The sequence below is a fragment of the Oenanthe melanoleuca genome, chromosome 12, assembly GCF_029582105.1.
Source record: "Oenanthe melanoleuca isolate GR-GAL-2019-014 chromosome 12, OMel1.0, whole genome shotgun sequence".
Taxonomy (NCBI): Eukaryota; Metazoa; Chordata; class Aves; order Passeriformes; family Muscicapidae; genus Oenanthe; species Oenanthe melanoleuca.
In genome coordinates this window covers 6,980-27,908 of record NC_079346.1, presented here as the reverse complement: position 1 = coordinate 27,908, position 20,929 = coordinate 6,980, and the positions used below count along the sequence as shown (strand labels likewise).

The window sequence follows — 20,929 nt, the reverse complement described above, 5'->3', positions numbered from 1 at the left end:
GAGGAGATGGGGGGACGTTTGGAGTGATGGTGTTTGTCTCCAGAAGTAACTGTTACACATGCAGGAGCCCTGCTGTCCTGGAGGTGGCTGAACACCTGACTGCCCATGGAAGGTACTGTCTTTATCTCAAACCCACAAGTTTTCACACTTTTACCCTTCTGGTTCTATCACCAGTCCTGGTGGGGGAGTGAGGGAGCAGCTGTGTGAGGCATTCACTATTCTCCCTCCTCACATGGGGATTACAGACCAGATGGACTCTGAAGAACCAAGTCCCTGTCCTTGTCCTCATCCTTGATCTCCAGCTTTTTGGAACAGTGGAGAACAGTGTGGTTTACTTCTAGACAATATGTCTGAATTTCCTTTCTGTTAAGATGAAATACGGCCAGGCACTCCTGATCTCCCACTACAGACAGAGCCTTAAAAGCCTTATGACAGTAACACAAGAGAGATGGTCCCAGGTTCTCCTTTATACTCAAGCTATTGCTGGATCATGACCCAAATAAATCACTGTAAATTCTCTTATGATTAACAGACCTTAGATGTAAAGAAGAATTTTGTGTCCCAATTTGATACCAGTATACAGTATTACGGTATAGTGCTCCTTTGCCACTTTTTTTTGTCAAGATGTTTTTTGGGAGACAGATTTTTATAAATTTTTTTTTGCTTTAAAGAAAGAAGTTGACATAAGATGACATTACAGTGTCAAGTATTTTAAAATATTATCTCTTCACTTGAAGAGTTCAAATGAGAGACTTAAGAGCCTTAAGTAATGTCCTTCTCTCTCTCGCCCCCAGAGGAGTTGCCTTCCAGTCGGTGTAGTAGGCAGACTAGGCTGGTATTTGTTTATTGTCAGCTGCTTTTCTTCGTAAATAGTTTCTTTTCTTACACCTTTTGTTATTAATATTGCTGCTGTTACTGTTTCATTTTGCTGTTACTGTTTGTTTTCTAGTCTCATTGCTGTTTTCAGTAAATTGTTCCTATTTCAACCCATGATCTCTGCCTTTTGTGCATCTGACTGGAGGGGGAGCAAGTAGCAGCATTGTTTAAGTGTAAACATTAAATTGGAGAATACCATTCCTAAACCATGACAGTTAAGCTCCTCCTAAAAATCTTTTTGAGAAACAGTGGACAGTATTGAGTCCAAATATTTTATTTTATAACCTATACTGCTAAATTCAGCCAACCTGCCTCTCCCCCACAAAAACACAAGCAAAAACATCCAACAACAACAACAACAACAAAAAAAAAAAAAAAAAAAATCACAGCCTTGCAAATCTCAAGGTGTGCTGGAAATTTTTTTCATATATTTTTCATGAATAAGAAAAGAAACACTTTGAGCTCTTTCTAAATCTACATTACCAGGAGATTTTATGGCAGTGCAGTCTCACAAATAGATCTGCAGTAAATGTAGACCCTTAAAGAGCAGAGCTAAGGTCACAAGCATTGCACAGAAGCTTACATAAAACACTCCTGCGAAATAAAATGGCACTGAAATGTTGCTGAGTTTTTCAAGGTCACAAACTAGTCATTTATTATTTTTCTGACAACCAAATCTGGTCTAGCTTCAGACCACTACATTTGTAACACAGGACACAGCTCTTCACAAGAGGGCAAGAGTGAAAACTGATTTCTAAAGAACTCGTTTTATGTTTCAACGTACGGGCAATCTGGCAATCTGTACCCTGTCTGGTGTAACAATACCAAAGTCATGAATGTAAGGACATATCACATAGAACAAAAATTACTAAATAAGGTGTAAATATAAACACATACCGTGTAATCTCACTTGCAGATTGCTCTTCTTGTTGAACTTCAGAAGTATCTCCATTATTTAGCGACTCACTGAGATTAGCAAGAGATGTTACAACATTTGCTAGTGTTCCTAAGGCACCTTGGCTTGTTTCAGCCTAAAAAGGAAACACTGTATTAGTAAATCAAAATTATAATTAATATATCATATATGATTCCCCCCCCCATTTTCAATATTTTTGTTCCTTTTCCCCTACGCACCTTTTCCTTCCTCCTGAATGCCAGGAAGAACAATGGCTCTCAATTATCTTTAAATCCTATTCTAATTATCAATCTTAATCCCAGAGGAGACATCATATGGAGAACTTTTTGCAGAAATATACTTGCCAAAAGAAACCACAATCCTATTGATCAATTTATTACATCCATTCAAATGGTTCTTCTCAAGAGCAACAACTGCTTGAGATTATGTTCAATAGATAAAGAAATCTGAACAAATCAATAGAGATGCTCAGAACTGAAGAGCCAGTAATACCTTGGAATCAGCAGCTAGGAGGACTGTACCATCATCCCTGATCAAAGGCTGTTGAATATTCACGAGCATTCCCGGATCAAGAAGACCAGCCGACCTGTTCAAAAGCATAAGGCATCTGATAGTCAACAGTATTTTCCATTAATCAGAAGAATGTGTAACAATTTATGACAGCATGAAAGGAATTACCAGTTTTTAAATAAACAATTTAGTGAAGCTTACATTTTATTTATCAAGACTTAAGTCTTTCTGAAACAGTTGCCAAAAAGTAGCTTGAAAGACAGAAAGACAGAAATATCTTTTAATTTCCAGTGCAGAACAATGACAACTTCCCAAATGTGTATCTTCTCATTTGCTGCTTTTTCTGCTTTAAGGGAAGCTGTTGTCTTCTCATGCTCTCAGAAGTCACCTAGTAGCTCTAGTTTTATATTAGACTTTGGAGGAAGGCATAACTCTGTATTCCAGCACTGAATAAACAGCCAGCACTGAATAAAAGTCATAAGAATATTTTTTACATTCCAGAATATAGTCAGAAACAACCATACAATCAAAGCCTGCATAAAATCTCTGCTGCCTTTACTTCTACTGCTTTTTGACCAAATATATTTCCCCTCTGCTGTATCTAATTTAGGGAGACAGTGGAAAGTTTTTGCAGTCAGCAAGACATTTACTTCCTAGTTCTGTGATGTTCCAAGTGTCCATAACACAATACCAACGCACACAACACAGGTGCAGGCTGCAGGACGTTACAGTACAAAGGTCTGACACAAACAGCTATCACTGTGAGCATGTACAGGCCGCAAATTATCACACATTATGCAAATCTGAATCCTACATAAATAACAGAGTGGTTCTCAATAACTATAGTATTGTTTAGAGGTCTGTAATGGATCTGTAGCTCAAGGAAATTTCTAAGAGGCAAATGTGTCTGTATTTCAGTACAGACATGAGTACTTCTTTCAAACAAGAATACTGAAAAACAATTCTCTATGAAACCTGTGGCCAAAACTTCCTAACTGCAGTGTCATTTGTTCAACAAAAATATATAAAAAATTAAGCACATACACTTCCCCTCCATATGAAAACTGAGTAATAAAATCCAATTTTTTATGTGGTTCTCAACCATTCATAAACTACAGTTTTTAAAATGTTGTATTTAACCAAGACATTTTTAATTTGATTAAGAAAAAATGAAATCTTGCCTTTGTTTGTTATGATGTGCATTTTCACACCCACTGCCTAAGGAGACATCTGAGAGTGCAGGAACCATCTTGGAGTTACTTCCATACAGTAAAAGGAAGCTGCTGTTTTGCTGGAGTTGAAACCAGTCTTTTGGCATCTGAATCAGCAGTCACTGAGTCTCCCTAACTACTGTCTCAAGGAGAAGGAAGCCCAGGTGTGCCATTTGCAGATCTGATTTCAGAGCAGTGCTAACCTGAATGCATTGCAGCATTAGCCTACATGCTTTCTGCCTGGATATTCACTTGCCCTGCACTGCTCTGACCTGGCTGGACAAGAGCTAGCTCTGAACTGAAACTGAAAACCTGCATGCAGACATAAAAACTTTCATGAGAAGCAGAACCTACATTGGCCTTGGCAATGGAAACAGATGATGTGTGCATTAGAGTTCTTTTCTGTTCCCTCTGAGAGCAGAGGAGAAAAAGAATATACGCGTGACTGCAAAGCAATATGCACAAACAACGTGAAAGAAGAGGCTGGAACTGAGGTACTCACCGTGTCCCATCTTTATCTGCCACAAATGTTGGAGTTGCTATTAGAGGGCTCGAAGATCTTTTCTTATATAGATTTTTTCTGTAGAAGCTGCACAGTTGGTTGGTTTTTCACGTTGCACATCAAAAGGCTTTCTTTCACTCTGAACCGCTACATAAAGACAGATTTGAAAGGAAATAATTTAAACTAAAAATATAAAAAGTAAGTAAAATTCCTGCAGTTATGATAGTGTACCAGCTCAGTGCAAAACTGGAAATTCAATACCAAGAGTGAAGAAACGCAAGCTCTGATGTTACTATATCTGTGAATGTGTGTATATTTATATATACTTTTAACTAAGAAAGTGACAGATTGCTTTTTCGCTTCAAGTTTTACTGATCTGGAATAAAACACTGCTCTTTTTTTTGGCATTTGATAAGATGGAAGATTCTACAGATTGTGTTTTCATTTTTTTTTTTTTTTTTTTTTTTACAGGCACAGCTGTATCTAAATGTTAGGCACATTCCTATTATGGATGACACAAAATAATGCAAACCCAGAAGGAACCCTGAAAAAAATCAGGAGATGCAAATTACCTGAGAAATGCAGGTTAATTCTTTGAGAGGATACTCTGCAGACAAAAATTTCACTCACAGACATTAATTCCAGCCAGTTAGGGAAAATGTTCCAAAACTAACCCTTTCCTAATCTATATTTATACTTGAGAATTGAAACAAACTAAGCTCAGTCTCAGAAGCCGTGAACAAGTGTAGCAAATGTTTTAATAAAAATAGTAAGAAGCAGTTACTTTGTAACTTTTAAAGACATTGAAAAGTGCATCTTCATAGTATTAAAAAACTGTTATTTAACAAATTACAGAAAGTTATCATTTCAACCCATAAGAGTTACTTTGTTCCTGATTTTATTTTTGCTAATATTGTTACTATTAGCAAAATTTAGGGGCTTAAAAGTTGGCATATCAAATTTATTGACTTGGTGAATACATATTAGTTAATCAGAAGCCAATGCCAGTGAAGTCAGTAAACATATACCCTAATCATACTTGGATAAGAAAGGTTTACTTTCTGGAACTGTAGCAGTCTTCTCTTGTACAAACGTCTCATCTTATATTCAGCACATTGTGTGCAAAGCACCAGAATCATCACAACAGGTCTGGAGTTTCAGAGTGCAAATACAACAATTATGTCCCTGTTTACAGCTTAAAGTTCTGCCTCCCTTGAACTCAGTGGCTGGAACTGACCTGCTTAGATCAGATCACAAAACAACCTTGCAATTGTTTCACATAGTGCTAAATTGAAGAACAGGTGATAGAAACTGAAAACAAAAATATATTGAAACTAGTCTTTGGCTGCTAGCACTGGAAATGTATGCAGAACTGCATACAAACATGAAGGCATATTTTAAAACATATGAGAGTTTATTCAATGCCTCATAAAGCACTGCTCACAAATTATCAAAAATTTTAAAAGAGGGGAAAAAAAGACTAACTGCTTTCTATCACTGGTAGAAAAAACTGCAAAAATAAACTGGAAGGAAAGCAGATTCTCAAAACAAAATATTAGACTCAGATTCATGTCAATCCATGTCAAAATATTTTCTATTATAAACACACACTGTGTTTGGAACATGCATTCTAAGTGAGGCTGTAACTGGGCTCCTTGAAGTCAATAGTACTTGGAGAAATGGTTCAAAACAAACCACTACTGCATCTCAGACATAAAATGGTGATGAAAGAAAAGTGCACTAGATGCTGCCAAAAAGTTCTGTTTCCTTCAAGCAACATACACCAAAACAGAGAGAACACACTAACAAGTGGTAGTCCACATAATTGTTATTTGGTAGGCACAGTATCACATTGAGTACTTAACACTCACATTCCATTTTCATGCCCATCTCTAGACATTTCTTAAGCCTACAAAACTGGCATCGATTCCGATGGTGTTTATTGATGATACAGTCCTGGTTGCTACGGCAACTGTAGGTCAAATTCTTCCTTACACTCCTTTTAAAGAAGCCTTTGCATCCCTCACAACTGACAGCACCATAGTGACGACCTAGGAAACGGATATATTATCAGTCGGAAATTACTTACATTTTAGCATTAAAATATTCATTTTGAGCAAGTAAAACAGTCTAAGTCACCCTTTAAATTTGTTTTGTATTTGTACCAACATTTTGGACCATGAAAGCATTACTACAGTCTCACAAGATACTTCTGGTTCACCTGTTGTCAGGGGTTTTGGTGAGAGAGTGGAGAGAAGAGAGGAAGGCTCAGCCTATTTCTGAATGTGCAGTTGATGAAGGTGTAGTTCCCATTCTGTGTAAGTACAGATACAATTCTGTCTGTTGTTACAAACCATAGGATACATTTAGAGAACATACCAGTAAGAGCTCAAGTAATTTCAGAAAACAAGTAATTTTACACCAAAATTTAAAATGCAATCTTCATTTATATTTCCTGTCCATATTAATTCTGGTATCTCTCTATGATGAAAGCACAGAACACCCCTTGACTAATACAAAAATTTTATCCTAAGAGTCCTTGTTACTGCAGGGAACTGAAACACTGAGGACTCACATGATCTCTGCTTGCCTTGTTTTGTGATAGTAGAACAAATTCTACTAGGAAGTGTCAAGTTTGGTAGAGAATATGAAGAAGCCTTTTCTTGGACTAGTTAGACATTTTTAGGTGACATGTTTATTTCATGTCTGTGCACCACTGAGGGGAACTTGACTACATGCTTCAAGTAGTCTTTTTTAATTACCAGGAGCGATTGAATCATTATCTTACATTTCAGTCAATTTATCATATGCTTTAGTTCAAGGGAAAAAACCCAATATTCTTCCAAGCAGAGTTTAGCTATTTTTTGTGTATAGATACAGAGTATGTTATATTTTTCCATTTAAAAACTCAATTGCTTGTTCCATGAGCATAACTAAAATCAGTTAAAGCACATGAAAAAAATCATCTCTTCATTCCGGTCATCCTTTCAAGCAAATTTCTTCAATACCACTTTGTGGGCTTTCTTACCTGATGCTTTATCACCACAGACTACACAATATTCTACTACCTGGGGCCGCTGAACATCAGTTTTTCCTAGCAGACGTTCCACTGAAGCAGTGTCTGTCACTATCTAAAGCAAAATTCCAGAACAAGAAGATGTAATTAGCCAGATATGAAGGTAAGGAGCTTTGCCTATAGAACAAGATAGGTGTATTAGCTAAGAGGAGGATTTATGAATAAGTATGATTTTGAGTAAGCAGGATTATGAATAAGTATGGCCTGTGGAATGAAATTAGGTAGTGTAAAATGCAATTTAATGAGAGTTCTTACTGCAAAGAGTGTGAGTTTTGAAACGGTCATATCAAAACAAATTACAAATAAAACTGTTAGCTTTGTTAAGTACAAATGTTTCCTCACTCGTGCAATCAACAGTATTTTTCCCTTCTTGCAAATACACTCAAGCAGCTGCTATCTTTTAGCCAAAGACAGTTGGCTTTCAGATGCTGTTCCCATTTATCTCTTCTCTAGCTATTAGGGATGTATGGTTCAAAGGGAATAGCCTGGAGCTCAGATCTACCATAGAAACAGTTTAACTTCCAAAGGCCTTCCAAAACTTCTGCTCTGAACACTCTGTTTAACCAAGAAAAATTTAAAAACTCAACCCCTCTGTAATGTTAAATGTCCTCATTAACATGGAAAAATTAATTTTAGAAGACTGTTAATACCGTTTAAAAATATTTATGTAAAGATTACTCTTCTTCCTGTAAAATATTCTTTATTGTAGCAGTAACAAGAGGGATCAGGCACTTTTTCTTTTGTTTTTCTTTTTTAAGACTGCTAGGAAGAAACCTGAAATTACAGAGAGGTAGATTATTGTTTACATCCTTGGCTTTGCAAAGCTCCTGTGCTTGTAGATTATGCTCAAGACCCACAAAAAACCAGCAGTGCTTTATTGCAGCATCTTGATACTGAATGTAAAGTATGAACTCATGTAAATTTGCTCAGGTGAGCTGATTCTCTGTATATCTGTGAATCTTGAGCAGACTGAGAAATCCTGGCACTTCTCACAAGCACTATCTTAAGTATTCACTTATGTCTTTGGAACTTGAATGAGAACACATGACAAGGGATGATGAGTGCCATGGAGTACATGAGGAAGGTAAAGACTGAAGGATTTATGATTGAACAATGACGTCTAAAATTAGTATGTCTGATCCATGTAATGAGAAAACTACTGCAATTGGTCTTAAAGCAATTTAGACTTAATTTAGAAACCAAAAAAAAGTAAACCCAAAATTCCATGGTTTATCAAAACTACTGTATTTACCTGAATTCTGCCTGGCACAATGTTGTCTGTGGTGGTAAAGATAAGCTGCTTGGCATTAGATGTCTCAGGTGCTGCCAAGATCACCTTTCCTGCACCAGTTCCATCTGGACTAGCTAAAATGAACTGTTGCTTTGGAGACACAGCTGAATCCACTGCTGTCACTATTTGAATTTTCTGACCTGTTTGCTGATCTGTCACAATCTGTAAAACATTGAAGATATTCGTGACCACGGGAAATTTTATGTTTTAAAACCTTTCATTCCATCTCAGAATTATATCAGTAAAAAATTACAAAGAAGCTTTCTCCAATTTTTCTTTTTAAATGGCTCTAAGGAAATGTTCTCCACTTAACATTTACCTATGCATTTACCTACATATTTTACATAAGATATTACTCTTTGAAGTTATCCACAAAAGATGGAATCAGGCAGCCTTATTGTTTTACATGTTAATTCTCAAGATTCTCTTATGACGGAAGATTTATGTTTCTGATACAGTTGTCTGGTAGCATAATCTCTATTTTGCCTGGTAGAGTAGCCATATCAATATGCAATAGTATTTAATTAAAATTTAGTAAGTCCTGTATAACTTCCCTCTGAATACATTCTGATACATTAATGACATCTTTTTATTATCTACCAGTAACAAAGACCCACTCTGCGGCATTCCCGAAGGCAAACTTTGTGCTGAATAGATTAATCCCCTACTGGCTCCTAAATAAGTGGGAAGAGGAATGCACTTGGAGACGACCTCAGATTTCTGTTGACAATATCTCACCCTTTGCTGTGGTCAGGGCTCAGGAGATTTGCCTGTGTAGGCGAGGTTTAACCTGTGTAAATACTCCTTATTGGCTAACTCTTATATACAGCCATCTAGTCAGCACCAAATAAATACTGAGGAAGAAAGAATTCTAGTTTTCTCTAAAAATATCTGTTCTCACAAGACTTAAAGGAAGTATTCCATAGTCGTTAGCATGCTTTTGTATAAAACTAAGTGGAAGGAGGAGAAAAAAAGAAAAGATGTGTTAGTTGGTTAATTAATGGATTTTTACCTGAATGCGTTGTGGTGAAGCTACAGAGGAGTCTGTGGAAATTATCTGGATACGCTGTGAAGGGCTGGTCATCACTGGAGATTCAGATAGTGGAGTCTGAACAGTCGGCACCTGGAAATAACACAGAGAATTTTAATTCACTGTTATGGTATTGAACACTTCTAAAAATACCTGTATTTCTAAAATATCAGATAGCCCTATAGTTTAGAATCTAAATTTACTGGAAAGGTTACAGTCATTTAACCGACTTGGACTGCCTTTCATTGAATTATCAGAATATTTTCTTTATCTGGAAATACCAAACCACCACTACTACCACCACTCTGCTCAAATGAATCACTGGGTAAGTACTATATGATCCCTTACCTTACTAAAATGCAGAAATACTTTTTTCAACTTTTGATTATACACTTGTCTCATTTTTTGCTTCTGTATAAATAAAATACATCATATATAAATAATGTAAAGAAGTTCCCCTTTTAACAATTTCTAAGTACTTTTGAATGACAGAGATTAACTTTGGCATTACTCTGAGTACTCTTGTTTCTTGTTCTATTCCATACCTTTCTAGACTACCAAACTATAATGCAAATTTAGTTCTGAATACTCAGCTTAAAAAACACCTCTTACAAAGCTGTTTTCAGAGCAAAAATGTTAAATCTTGAATTAAACATCCATTATAACATTTAGATTAGATATTGGGAAAGAACTGTTCCCTCTGAGGGTGGAGAGACGCTGGCACAGGTGCCCAGAGCAGCTGTGGCTGCCCCTGGATCCCTGGAAGTGTCCAAGGCCAGGCTGGCACTGGGGCTGGGAGCAGCTGGGACAGTGGGAGGTGTCCCTGCCATGGCAGGGAGTTGGACTAGACTGTCTTGAAGGTCTCATCCAACCCAAACCATTCTATGAACCTCTAATCTACAGTAATGCATCCAAAACCAAGATGGTCACAAGTAATTTTTGTCAAATCCTCTTTTAAATAATCTTGGAATTACATAAAAATTTGCACAGCTGGACAACAGGGTAGTTTCAATTTTAGCCTGCTTTGAAAAATATTTGTTTAATATACAGAAAAGTTCATTTATGACAAAGAAAGAAAAAACAGTTTGGATAGCAAGCAACATGGACTACAGTCTCTTTGGGGAAGCAGAGGTATTAAAATACACAAGACTTAATGAAACCATACCATTCTACTCCCCTGTTGCCTGTATCATAAGTAGTCCCACATACTCTAGAAGTATAATCTAAATTGAACATGCAATCTCCAATTAGCTCTAATACACAGGTCACAAAAGTTGCATGTTAAATGAGGAAAATAGACAGGAAGGATGTAGATATAAGAGGGATCTTCTAATTATTGGATGATTCAAAGCTTTCAGCTGCAGAGAACAGATACCTAGGTGAGAAAAAAGACTCCCAGAAATCCAGACTCTTAGAGGACACATTTAATTGATGATCTTCTTGTCTTCCATGCCAAATTACTGACAAAGCTATACACCCTTTAAAATGTCTAAATAAGAGCAAGAAGGTCTTTTAAAACTGTTTTAAAGTTGTTCAGTTGTAGTATCCTTGGCCTTTCAGTGATGAATCTTCAAACTTTATACCACAATGTACAGCAGGCAGCTTGGAAATAAAGAATAGTCTATTCTTCCACATTGTTCAAGGCAAAAGATAGACAGCTATAAGGTACCTGCATGGAAATTCTTTAAACATTTTGGAGCTAAACCGCCATGTCTTTTTCTGGCTTTGCAAAGCATGCTCAGCCTGAACTCCCCTGTGGCACAGTTTGAGGCCATTTCCTTTTGTTCCCCCACGCAGCTCAACCTTCCTGTCAGGGAGTTGCAGAGATTGAGAAGGTCCCCCTGAGCCTTCTTTTCTCCAGACCAAACCAACCCCTCAGCCACTCCTCTTTGACTGACTCTCCAGAACCTTTTCCAGGCCCTCAATGTCTTTCTTGCAGTGCAGGGCCCAGAACTGACCCCAAGATTTGAGGTGTGGCATCACCAGTGGCCAGTATTGATCCAAGGCAGGATGCCATTGGTGTTCTTGTGTGATCTGGGCACACTCAGCTCACATTCAGCCACTGTTGACCAGCACCTGCAGGCCCTTTCCTGATGAGTGGCTTTCTAGCCACCCTGCCTAAAGCCTGGAGTGCTGTGTGGGGTTGTGGTGACCCAAAAGCAGAACCCATGGTCTTGGCCTCAATCCCCTCACCCAGGTCATCCATAACGATATTAAAGAGAACTGGGCCCAGAACTGAACCCCACCAGTGACGGAATTGTGGATGTGGCACCAGTCCCCAGTCACCCAGCCAGTTCTGAACCCAACCTGCCCAAGCCATGGGCAGCAGCCTCTCAGGACAGTGCAGGGACACGGTGCCAAAGGCTTTGCTGAAATACACCCACAGCCTCTCCTTCAGCCACTAGGTGTGTCACATCGTCAGAAAATGACATCATGTTGCACAGGCACGACCTGGCTTTCCTAAACCCATGGTGGCTGGTCCTACATGTGCCATATGATCTTACTTGAGAAAATTAATTTCAAATTAGTGAAATTGAAAGGAAAGTTCATCAGATTCCATGTCGAGCATCTTTAGCCTTAGAAGTTCATTCCACAACAAAACATTTTTATGGGCTGCAGTGAAAGCTAACAAATAGATGAAAACATTTTAAAGATTTTAAAAAGCTAAATTTGTTGAAGTTCCAGTACATGAAGTTTTGAGAAAGTGACCATGTACTTGACAGGTTGTACAACAATAAACTTACTAACAACAATAAACAACAAAATCCAGTGTACTTCCACTAAAAAATCTTCTGTGGCAAATGAAAAACTTAGGTGACTAAGTAGCATAGTATTTTCTCATAATTTCAAGGACTCCTTAGCACAGAAATATGCTCACTATTGAAATTAGGCACTTTATTTGACAGAAAACATAGTCATCTATTGTACATCTCTCAAAAAACAGTATCTATATGCAATTACCTACAGGAGTGTATTTACAGCAGGGGTACACTGTAAATGTTAGGCCAACTAACTGTGATCTAATGCAGGTGAAAGTATTATTTGTACCTAGAATACAATTGCTTGGGCTCTCAAACCAGTAAGTACCACTAGCAATAATTCCATATGCTGAAGTTTATAGAAATTAATAATTATTTGCCTTAAGGGACATAGCAAATCTATACAAAGCTCAAGAAATATAAAAATACACTTAAACACATATGTATTACCTTTTTCATCATTAAACTAAAAACAAGTATTTAGCAATTAGGTGCATAATGAAAGCTGGAAAAATGAAATTTGGTTTCCTCTGTTTAAAATATTAATAATTTTCCCATTTTAAAACATAAATATATGTAATTATATATTTACCTTATTTTTTCTACTTTTTTTCCGTTTCTAAATTTTAGCTGAAATCATATTAAACTTCCAGTAGATGGATGTATATATATAAAATAGATCTGTATTTATAAAATCAGTAATCTGAAGCTAAGTTTCTCCAAGCATTTCATTATTTTATGTCATTAGAAATAAATAAGGTTTCTTCATAGGCATACAGTCAAGTTTATACAGTAATTTACTGATTTGTCCATCATGTACATATGCATCTGTGTTTGTACAAGCATATGTACATATATAATAAATATCTGTACTAACAAATTTTCAATATCTTCTGTAGCTTATTTCCCCCCTCCCCCCATTGATTATAAAAGCAGTATTTGAGCAATAAATTGAAGGAATAATCCACTGGCCACAGAGAGAGGAATTTTTAAAGCCTCTAATCATTTTTAACTTAAGCAGAAAAATAATTTTCTGTATTCACTCCAGTAAAAGCCAAAGTAATTGTATTGCTTGAATACCCTATGTGTAAATCAATTTCAGAGACAATAATTTCTATTCTCTTTGCTATAATATTAAAGCATAAATAATCACAGACCAAATATTTTTAACTGCACCCATAAACTTAATTGAAGAATTTCAATGAAAAATATAGTACCAAGTTTTACACCTGTAACTCAAATCAAAATGACTTATTTTTCCATAGATATTTTTCGTAACGAGCATTTTTAGCTATTACATTAATAATAGGCTTTTACAAAAAATGTATAGCCAAATACATTTCCTTCACAGGTATAAGACATATCTAAAAAAAAAGTTTCAATTATTCTCTTTGGAATTAGCTTTTCTGACTACTTGGATCTTTTGCAGGATGGCAGACAGAAATTGAATCCACCATTAGAAGAGCTCTAGTTTAACTTCCCTAATAGGATTCCAGTGCAAGATTTTGTACAGCACATAAAAAGGCAACTGTCACAGGCAACTGGCACATCTGCAGCAGCTCTTCTGTAGCATCCCCCACGTTTATTACACCAGCAGCTATGCCACATCTGGGAACAGTCTGCAGCTCAAATGCTGCCAAACTGCTAAAGCAGATCCCATCTCCTCACTCCCATGGCACTGCCTGTGGATACCTCTCACGCTCATGGCATGTCTAGGTCTTTTACCATTAACAGGAACTTGAGAAAAGCCAAACATTGTTTGAGAAGATTTTGCATCAAAACTCCACTATATAAAATCATCAGAAATGAGCAAGTGACCAATGATAGCAATAAAATATTAAATATAAAGCGTCTTATGTCACACTTCATTAATTCTTAAAACAAAGTAAAAACGTATTCCATTAGAACAACAGTGTTTCTTCTCTCCTTTTCCAGCACACTGTCTTCAACTGGACCAAAATCTGAACTGCGGAACTACTTATGATGTAATACGTCAAGAGATGTCTGAAGAGGGCCAAGAAATATTTTATGTGACAAAGATATCCAGTATTATTTGAGCTCCATGGCAAAACACGCTTTCCGAAAGGCACAAGACACTGAAAGTTTCCTACCAGGACATTGAGGGAATTGAAAGCAACTGAAAATTCTCTAGCAATGCAGTTGTCATAAACAAGATCCAGGAAGCACAGGGCTCAACAGTCACCTCATTTGACTCTCTCCCTGTAGCCTCTAAGAGGAAAAAGGATGCACCAGGAATAGTTTGTGCCTGTCAGAGAGCTGGCCAAGGACACTTTTAGCAACTACTAAAAATTATTCCTGGTCACACCAGAGCTGCTGTTGGAAAGATGAAATAGCCCTTATTTCCACCACCACACATTCTCCCCTCCTCCCCACTGCCCAGGACAGCTCTGTTTAAAAATTTTTAAAGTTTTGCATTAAAATCAAAGGTACTACACAGGGAACGTACCTCCATTTTAAAACAAACACATTTTTCTTAAACAGTATTCAAGTCAGATCTAAGTTGGTGCTGTGACTGCAGCTAGGCCACTTGCATATTGCACAGTGACAGTACTAAATAAATACTTGAGAAAAGCAGCATTACTTATTTTTGCAGTAACGCTGAAGTATTTTTCCTGCTTTTCAAAAGCTGCTCAGGATGAGGAGAAACTGCTGAAATTCCCTCTGAATCCCCTAGCTGCTCTCTTTTCTTCAGTTTCATGAACTGTAAGTAATGGCAAATTCAAACACTAAAAATGGAACTGCCATCCAATCTGTTCAGAAATGCACAATTGGAAAAAAATGAAACAAGCAACACTATATAAAGCAGAACAAAGCAAAAGCAGTGAGACTCTTTGAAACTATTACAAGAACAATTTTTAAAAATCCTAAAAATATAATAAGTACAAAAATACATGCAACACACGAGCACACTCAGCAACTTCTGTGAATAATTCAGTTTCATGATAGACAAAGCTGATGAACTATTGCTTAAGAAAGAGAAACAACATGTAGTCTACTTGCATGACAGTCTCATTTGGTGCTTGGCATCACAGTTCTCAATAACCCATGCACTACATATGTGGTATTTACGTTGGAAAAGTGATGCCAATATAGGTAAAGATGCTGATATTTGCATCAGGTTATCTGGATGCAACTTGTCTCTCACAGTTCATAACCTGAAATCTAGCACATGGTCAGTGACCCTCTTCTTCCATCTAATTTTCATCGATAAAAAATAAGATATTCCAAAAATCTCTCATTTTTAAAAGTGCCAGGTTTGATTCTGCACTTTCTCTAAGATATGATGAGTACAAATATAGAATTTTAGCTATAACTAGTTATGTATTTACCTGCATTAAAAACTATCTGACAGAAGACACAAATAGCAGGCAGCCAGCCATTCAGAAAGAAATGACTCAGTATTAACATCGTCATAGATTTAATGAATTCCTAACATAATGCTGCTTACAACTGTTTTTCCATGAACAAAGTTTTCATGGCGTTACATAGTGGACAGGCATATCATTTAAGCAGCAGCTGAATACTATAAAGAGATGAAGCCCTCTATTTACCCACCGGCCAGGAAGAAATCACAGAGCTTCACACACTCTTGAGATGGAGCGATCTCTCCAGTGGCAAGATACAACCATCACACTATGATACCACGGTGCATTTCCTGCACAAGGAATTACAAATGTCACATATTTTATGTGCTTTAGATGTTATTACAGCACCCAACTTCTACCAAAATAGTATAAAGTTAGTCAGTATTTCCATTACAGGTTTCTCTTTCAAGTATATCTGGAAGTGTTTTTAAAAAATGCAGCTTGCCAAATTCATACCTGATACAGAAAACTAGAGTGAAAAATCCCTTGCTGGCTTTCACTGTAAAACTCAGGAAGGTTTTTGAAACTATTCCATAGATGTTACTTACAGGCCATTTTCCATGCTAAAAAGAATGAAATTTCTTTTTAAAAAATGTACTTCTAAGTAGGGAATCTCAAATCCACTTCTAAAAACAGAATTAAACTTACATTGTCTTCTTATATAGGGCTTCTTCTTGAACAAAGAACATTTTTTAATATACAGGTGTAATCTTAGCTCAGTAGGTGAAGGAAAACTCCAAACTAACCTGAAAAGTAGCCTTATCTACACAGGTCTTTCAATTCATTTGCCCTTTATTTATTAAATCCCTTAATTATGTAACCATATGAAAAATCACCATAAACTTGAAGGATATTAAACCAAGTAATTTTAATCAGACAAAAGATCTAGTTTATTTTTTTGACTGACGTTTGCATAGTGAAGGAGATAAATTATTTACTATAGCCATGATCAGCTGCAGTTTGTGTTTATGAATTGATTTAAACTTTTCAGCTCTTGAGCATCCAAGCTTCAGTAAATATGCATCAAGATGTCCATCACTTAATATCACTTTAAGTAGGTTTTTTGCTTTTTTTTTTCCCTTTTAAGTATAGGCATAAAATATAATAACTGGTCTAAATTAATCACCTTTCTGGAAATTCAGTATAGCACATGAGTAAAACAAGTAACTTCAAACACTGTGGTGGATCTAGATTACAATTCAAATTAGGTGCAGAAGCTTTCCATGTCCCAAACGGTCAATCTAATGATCAATTTACAAGAGATTTTGTCGCATTCATTTTTTAAACAATCCATAATACAGCCAGGTTTCCCTATAGCTCACGTTCAACTTCCTATTTGCATTCTTAATATGGGGGCCACAGAACAAAGTAGGGTGAACAAAACACGTCCTACTTGCACTGGTTTCATGCTTGTCTCAAAGTGTAAAGCAACACTTTTCTATAAAGAACTTCTGTTTATCCTTAATTGCAAACAGCAGGGACTCCCTAATATGGTTTTAATTTCAAAATCTCATATTACCAACTGTTGTGATATAATCTGTCACTCACCTCAGCCACCTGCTGAGTCTCCACTACCTGCTGAGCCAGCACCTCCATATTGGTTGCCATGGTGAAACAAGACCATTAGAGAACCTGTACGGAAAGATGCCAGCAACTTCCATCAGGCACAAAAGTTTGGGATTTTTCTTAGTATTAAAGAAAGCTCTGCTATGACTTTTTGGAATTTTACAATTCTGCTTGCTTTATCTGGCAAATAAGAGAAGATGCCATAGACGTGTGTGCACACATACATACAGAGATGGGACATGCATACTAGAACCATGCTGTTCAAACTGCTGAGGTACAGTTATTCTTCTACTTTATTAAGACTCTAATGTATTATTTTCCTTCTGTTATTTAAGCTGTAAAGAAGAAATGTTAATTTCATAAATGAGAAAGGGCTAATTTCAAAGTCAAGTACTAATGCAGTGTGTAGAGGTCACAGATCTCAATGGTGCTTTCCCCAGCTCAGGCAGGAAAAACTTTGCAGTTCAGCTGCTTCTACACCACATGCTGAACCAGGGAGCAGCAAGCTAAGACTGCTGTTTGGCACAAAATTTTATCAAGTCAGTCAAACAGCTATGTTAATCCATATTCTTAAGAGTAATCTTACACAATAAGGGAAATAAACGGTTACAATTAGAATGTATCTTCCAGTATTTAAACTATTTTTTTAATATAATGTGATACTATTATTACAATGAGAAGAGAATACTGTAGAATCATTTTATCCTATTCCAAGTAACTCCACCTTCAACTTTACAGGTTGGAAAAAAAAAAAAAAAAAAAAAAAAAAAAAAGAAGACCAATCAAAGACAAAGAAACAAAACAATTCCAAAACACTTCCAATGTATTTTTAATTATCATTATTAGGGGTGTGTTTCTTCCAAGGTAAATTCAATTAAGATTTACAATTAATGCATTCAGTTTTTAATTGTGACTTGCTAATTATAGGGCTAGACTTCATATTCTGATCAAGGTGTAGGCAATAAAATTGCATTCCTGAATGCTGGCTCATTTGAAGCTTCATTGGAAAACTCTGCTTGTAATTGCAAAGCAATCATTTAATATAAAATTTTAAAATACAGCAAATAGCAACACACATAACAGAAAAATGTATGCGTGTCTCTAGCACCCATTCAAATGTAACTTCTACAAAGCTAACATTGTTAAATATGTCAAAATTCATTAAGTTACAAGGATTCACCTATAATGTGACTTATTGTCACTTATATTGTGACAAATGTGAAAGTAATTTTGTATATGTCAAGTAATGATTATTTGCAACAATGCATAATCAAAGTTGAGACATCCCCATGGAAATTGTATTTTTGCTAGTTTCTCCTACAGCTTGCCATTATTATATGAAAGTATTGCACTTGATTAAGACTATGAACCATTTCTACGAAACCTAGCTTACGGATGGTTTCTCAGTTGTTCCTTTTCAGTGTTTCCTCTTATTTTTTTTTTCTATTCAGCAAGAAGCATAGGAAGCATAACCATATGCTCATAACATGCTGTTCTCTCAGTGCTTCATGATGACAGAAACCCTGCAGATGAGATACTTCGTTCATGACAGTTCCTTTCCCAGACACAAAACACAAGTGTTTGGTGTAGAATGACTCTGACAGATTTGCTATTGTTGGTGTTATCACCGAGGCTTTTTTGTACTTTCGACCTTCATAAAAGAACCTTAAGCTGAGACTATCTGATGAAATCCAGCTGGAGCACAGAGACTATACACAGCCATGCCAAGCTTTTTAAGGGTGTCAACTCCCAGAAGGCAAAATCAGCTTCCTAGCAAAAGCCCCGAGCAACAGTTTGTAAGGCAACCACAACAAAACCTCCCAAACAAACCAACACAAGAGGTGAAACTTAAAAACTAGGAAGAGGCACCTGGAACGCTAGGATATTATTTTCTGTGTAACAGGGTGGCAGCCAGCTCAATGTACGTTGTCCAAAACACAGGTGTAAAATCATTAATCTTTCCCTAAGGTGTCGTGAAACGTCAAAAGCAAGTCATAAATTCCACTTGAGAGGTTCTAAGGGTTTTGGCGCTACTGATAAGACATGGCAAAACGCCGAATTCAAACTTATTGACATTTGTTCCTTTGTATTAATGAAACGAGATTCTTTACGCTGTGAGCTCGACCCGGCTAAACCGAGCGGCCTCCAGCAGGCGAGACGCGCGGAGAGCAGGTCCGGCCGTGCCGGCAGTCTCTGGTAGATCGTCCCGCCGGGGCAGGCAGGGGGGACTCGGCAGGGCCCGGCGGGGCTGGCAGACGCAGGCAGGAGGACACGGCCCTCACCCCGCCCGAGCAGCAGCCCCGCGGCCCGGCCGCAGCTGAAGGCCTTAGGCAGCTCCCGCCCCGCGCGCCGCCGAGCCACGCCCCCGGCCCGCCCCCAGGCCCGACCAATGACCTCACGACAGGCGCAGCGCTCTCCCGCAGAGCGCCCATTGGCCGAGCCACCCGCTTGTAATGGCGGCGGGGCCGCCCCTCGAGCGGAGGTAGAGTCCCCCGGGGATTCACGGAGCACAAGATGGCGGCGCTGGCCGCCCGCCAGAGCCCAGGCGGGGCTGTTGCTGCCGCCGCCATTAGGCCCCTTCCCCTCCCCTCCGGTATAGCCTTCTGTCCGCCTAGAGGAGGCCCAGGCATGGCAATGAGGAAGCGGCCGGTAAGATGGCGGCGGTCTCAGCCCCGTATGCAAAGTACCCACCGCCCCCTCCCCTCCGCCCTCCCGGTGGCAAAGGTAAAAGGGTCGGGTTCAAGCCGCCGCCTCCGCCCGCTCAGACTCCATCTTCTGTCTCTCCGTGTGTCCCGCGCTCGTCATCCCCGCGACCATCGCCCTACGCCCCTTGGACAGCAGACTTTGCTCACCGCGACCGGACCAGCTCCGACCTCAGTCGGCCCACGCTGCAGCCAGTGGCTCCGGCACGGCACTGCCCCGCCGATCGACCCAGCACGCCACAATGGTCGTTTTCTCTCTCTCCCTTCCTCTCTCTCTCTCTCTCCAGGAGCAGCAGACCAGGCCAGACCACGGCCGGTGCTCGCTTCCCAGCCAAATATCGGAGCCGTGCAATCCCCCTCCCCTAAACCCACCGTCACCCCACCCCTCCCCTCGCGGGGGTGTCCAGAGTAAGGCCCGCTACCGCCTCCCCGCGCCCCCTCCCTCGTCCTGGCCCCCACGAAACAAACCCACCGGGCCGCTTCAATTTTAAAAAATGTTTTTTACCTCAGGAATGGGCGCCAAAGGTGCAGTGGCGGTGACCCGACCGGGCCCGGGCAGGCCGGTGCCCAGCAGCGGCCCTCCCTCCCCCCGCGGGGGCGGCTAGGGGCTGTGGGGCCCGCGGAGGGGAGGGGGCCAGGGCTGTGTTGGGGTCGGGGGTGTTTTGTTGTGTGTGCCGTGCCCTGTGACAGGTCAGAGTTCGTGACCCCCCCCGTCGCCGCCCGGGAGCCGCTTCCTCTCGCAGCGCCCGCCCGGCCGCGGCCCCTCCATCCCCCGCGGGGCGGGGCCGGCGGCGGGGAGGGGCTACCTGGGCCTGCCGAGCCCCGTGCCGCTCCGGCCGGGCCGGGCAGGTGCCAGGAGGAGCCAGGCCTCTGCAGCAGCGAGGGGAAGGTACGTTCACCGCCTTTGTCCCTCTCGCTCGGGAATTTCTAAAAGAGCCGGAAGCCCGTGGTAGTGGATTGGCGGTGGCTGTCCAGTGCGCCGGTGGTATTGATGTTCTAGGTGTACCTTGGTTCCCGCTGAAGATGCAGTCAAAGGTGGGCTCATAGTTGAGTAGGTGCGCACAAACACCACTGCCGGACTGGCGAGTTTGCATTTAATTTTGT

General features: G+C 39.3%; 1 protein-coding gene across 1 annotated transcript in view; it reads right to left on the bottom strand.

Annotated features, from left to right (window-relative positions):
- Positions 1-20,929, bottom strand: part of NR2C2 (nuclear receptor subfamily 2 group C member 2) — a 36,420-nt gene extending 15,491 nt beyond the window's left edge. The window contains 10 exon segments of the mRNA XM_056501240.1: positions 1,774-1,907; positions 2,285-2,378; positions 4,016-4,064; positions 4,067-4,162; positions 5,887-6,066; positions 7,044-7,146; positions 8,344-8,544; positions 9,395-9,505; positions 17,106-17,189; positions 20,331-20,929. Of these exon segments, the coding sequence (XP_056357215.1) occupies positions 1,774-1,907; positions 2,285-2,378; positions 4,016-4,064; positions 4,067-4,162; positions 5,887-6,066; positions 7,044-7,146; positions 8,344-8,544; positions 9,395-9,505; positions 17,106-17,165 (1,028 nt within the window). The 5' untranslated portion in view covers positions 17,166-17,189; positions 20,331-20,929.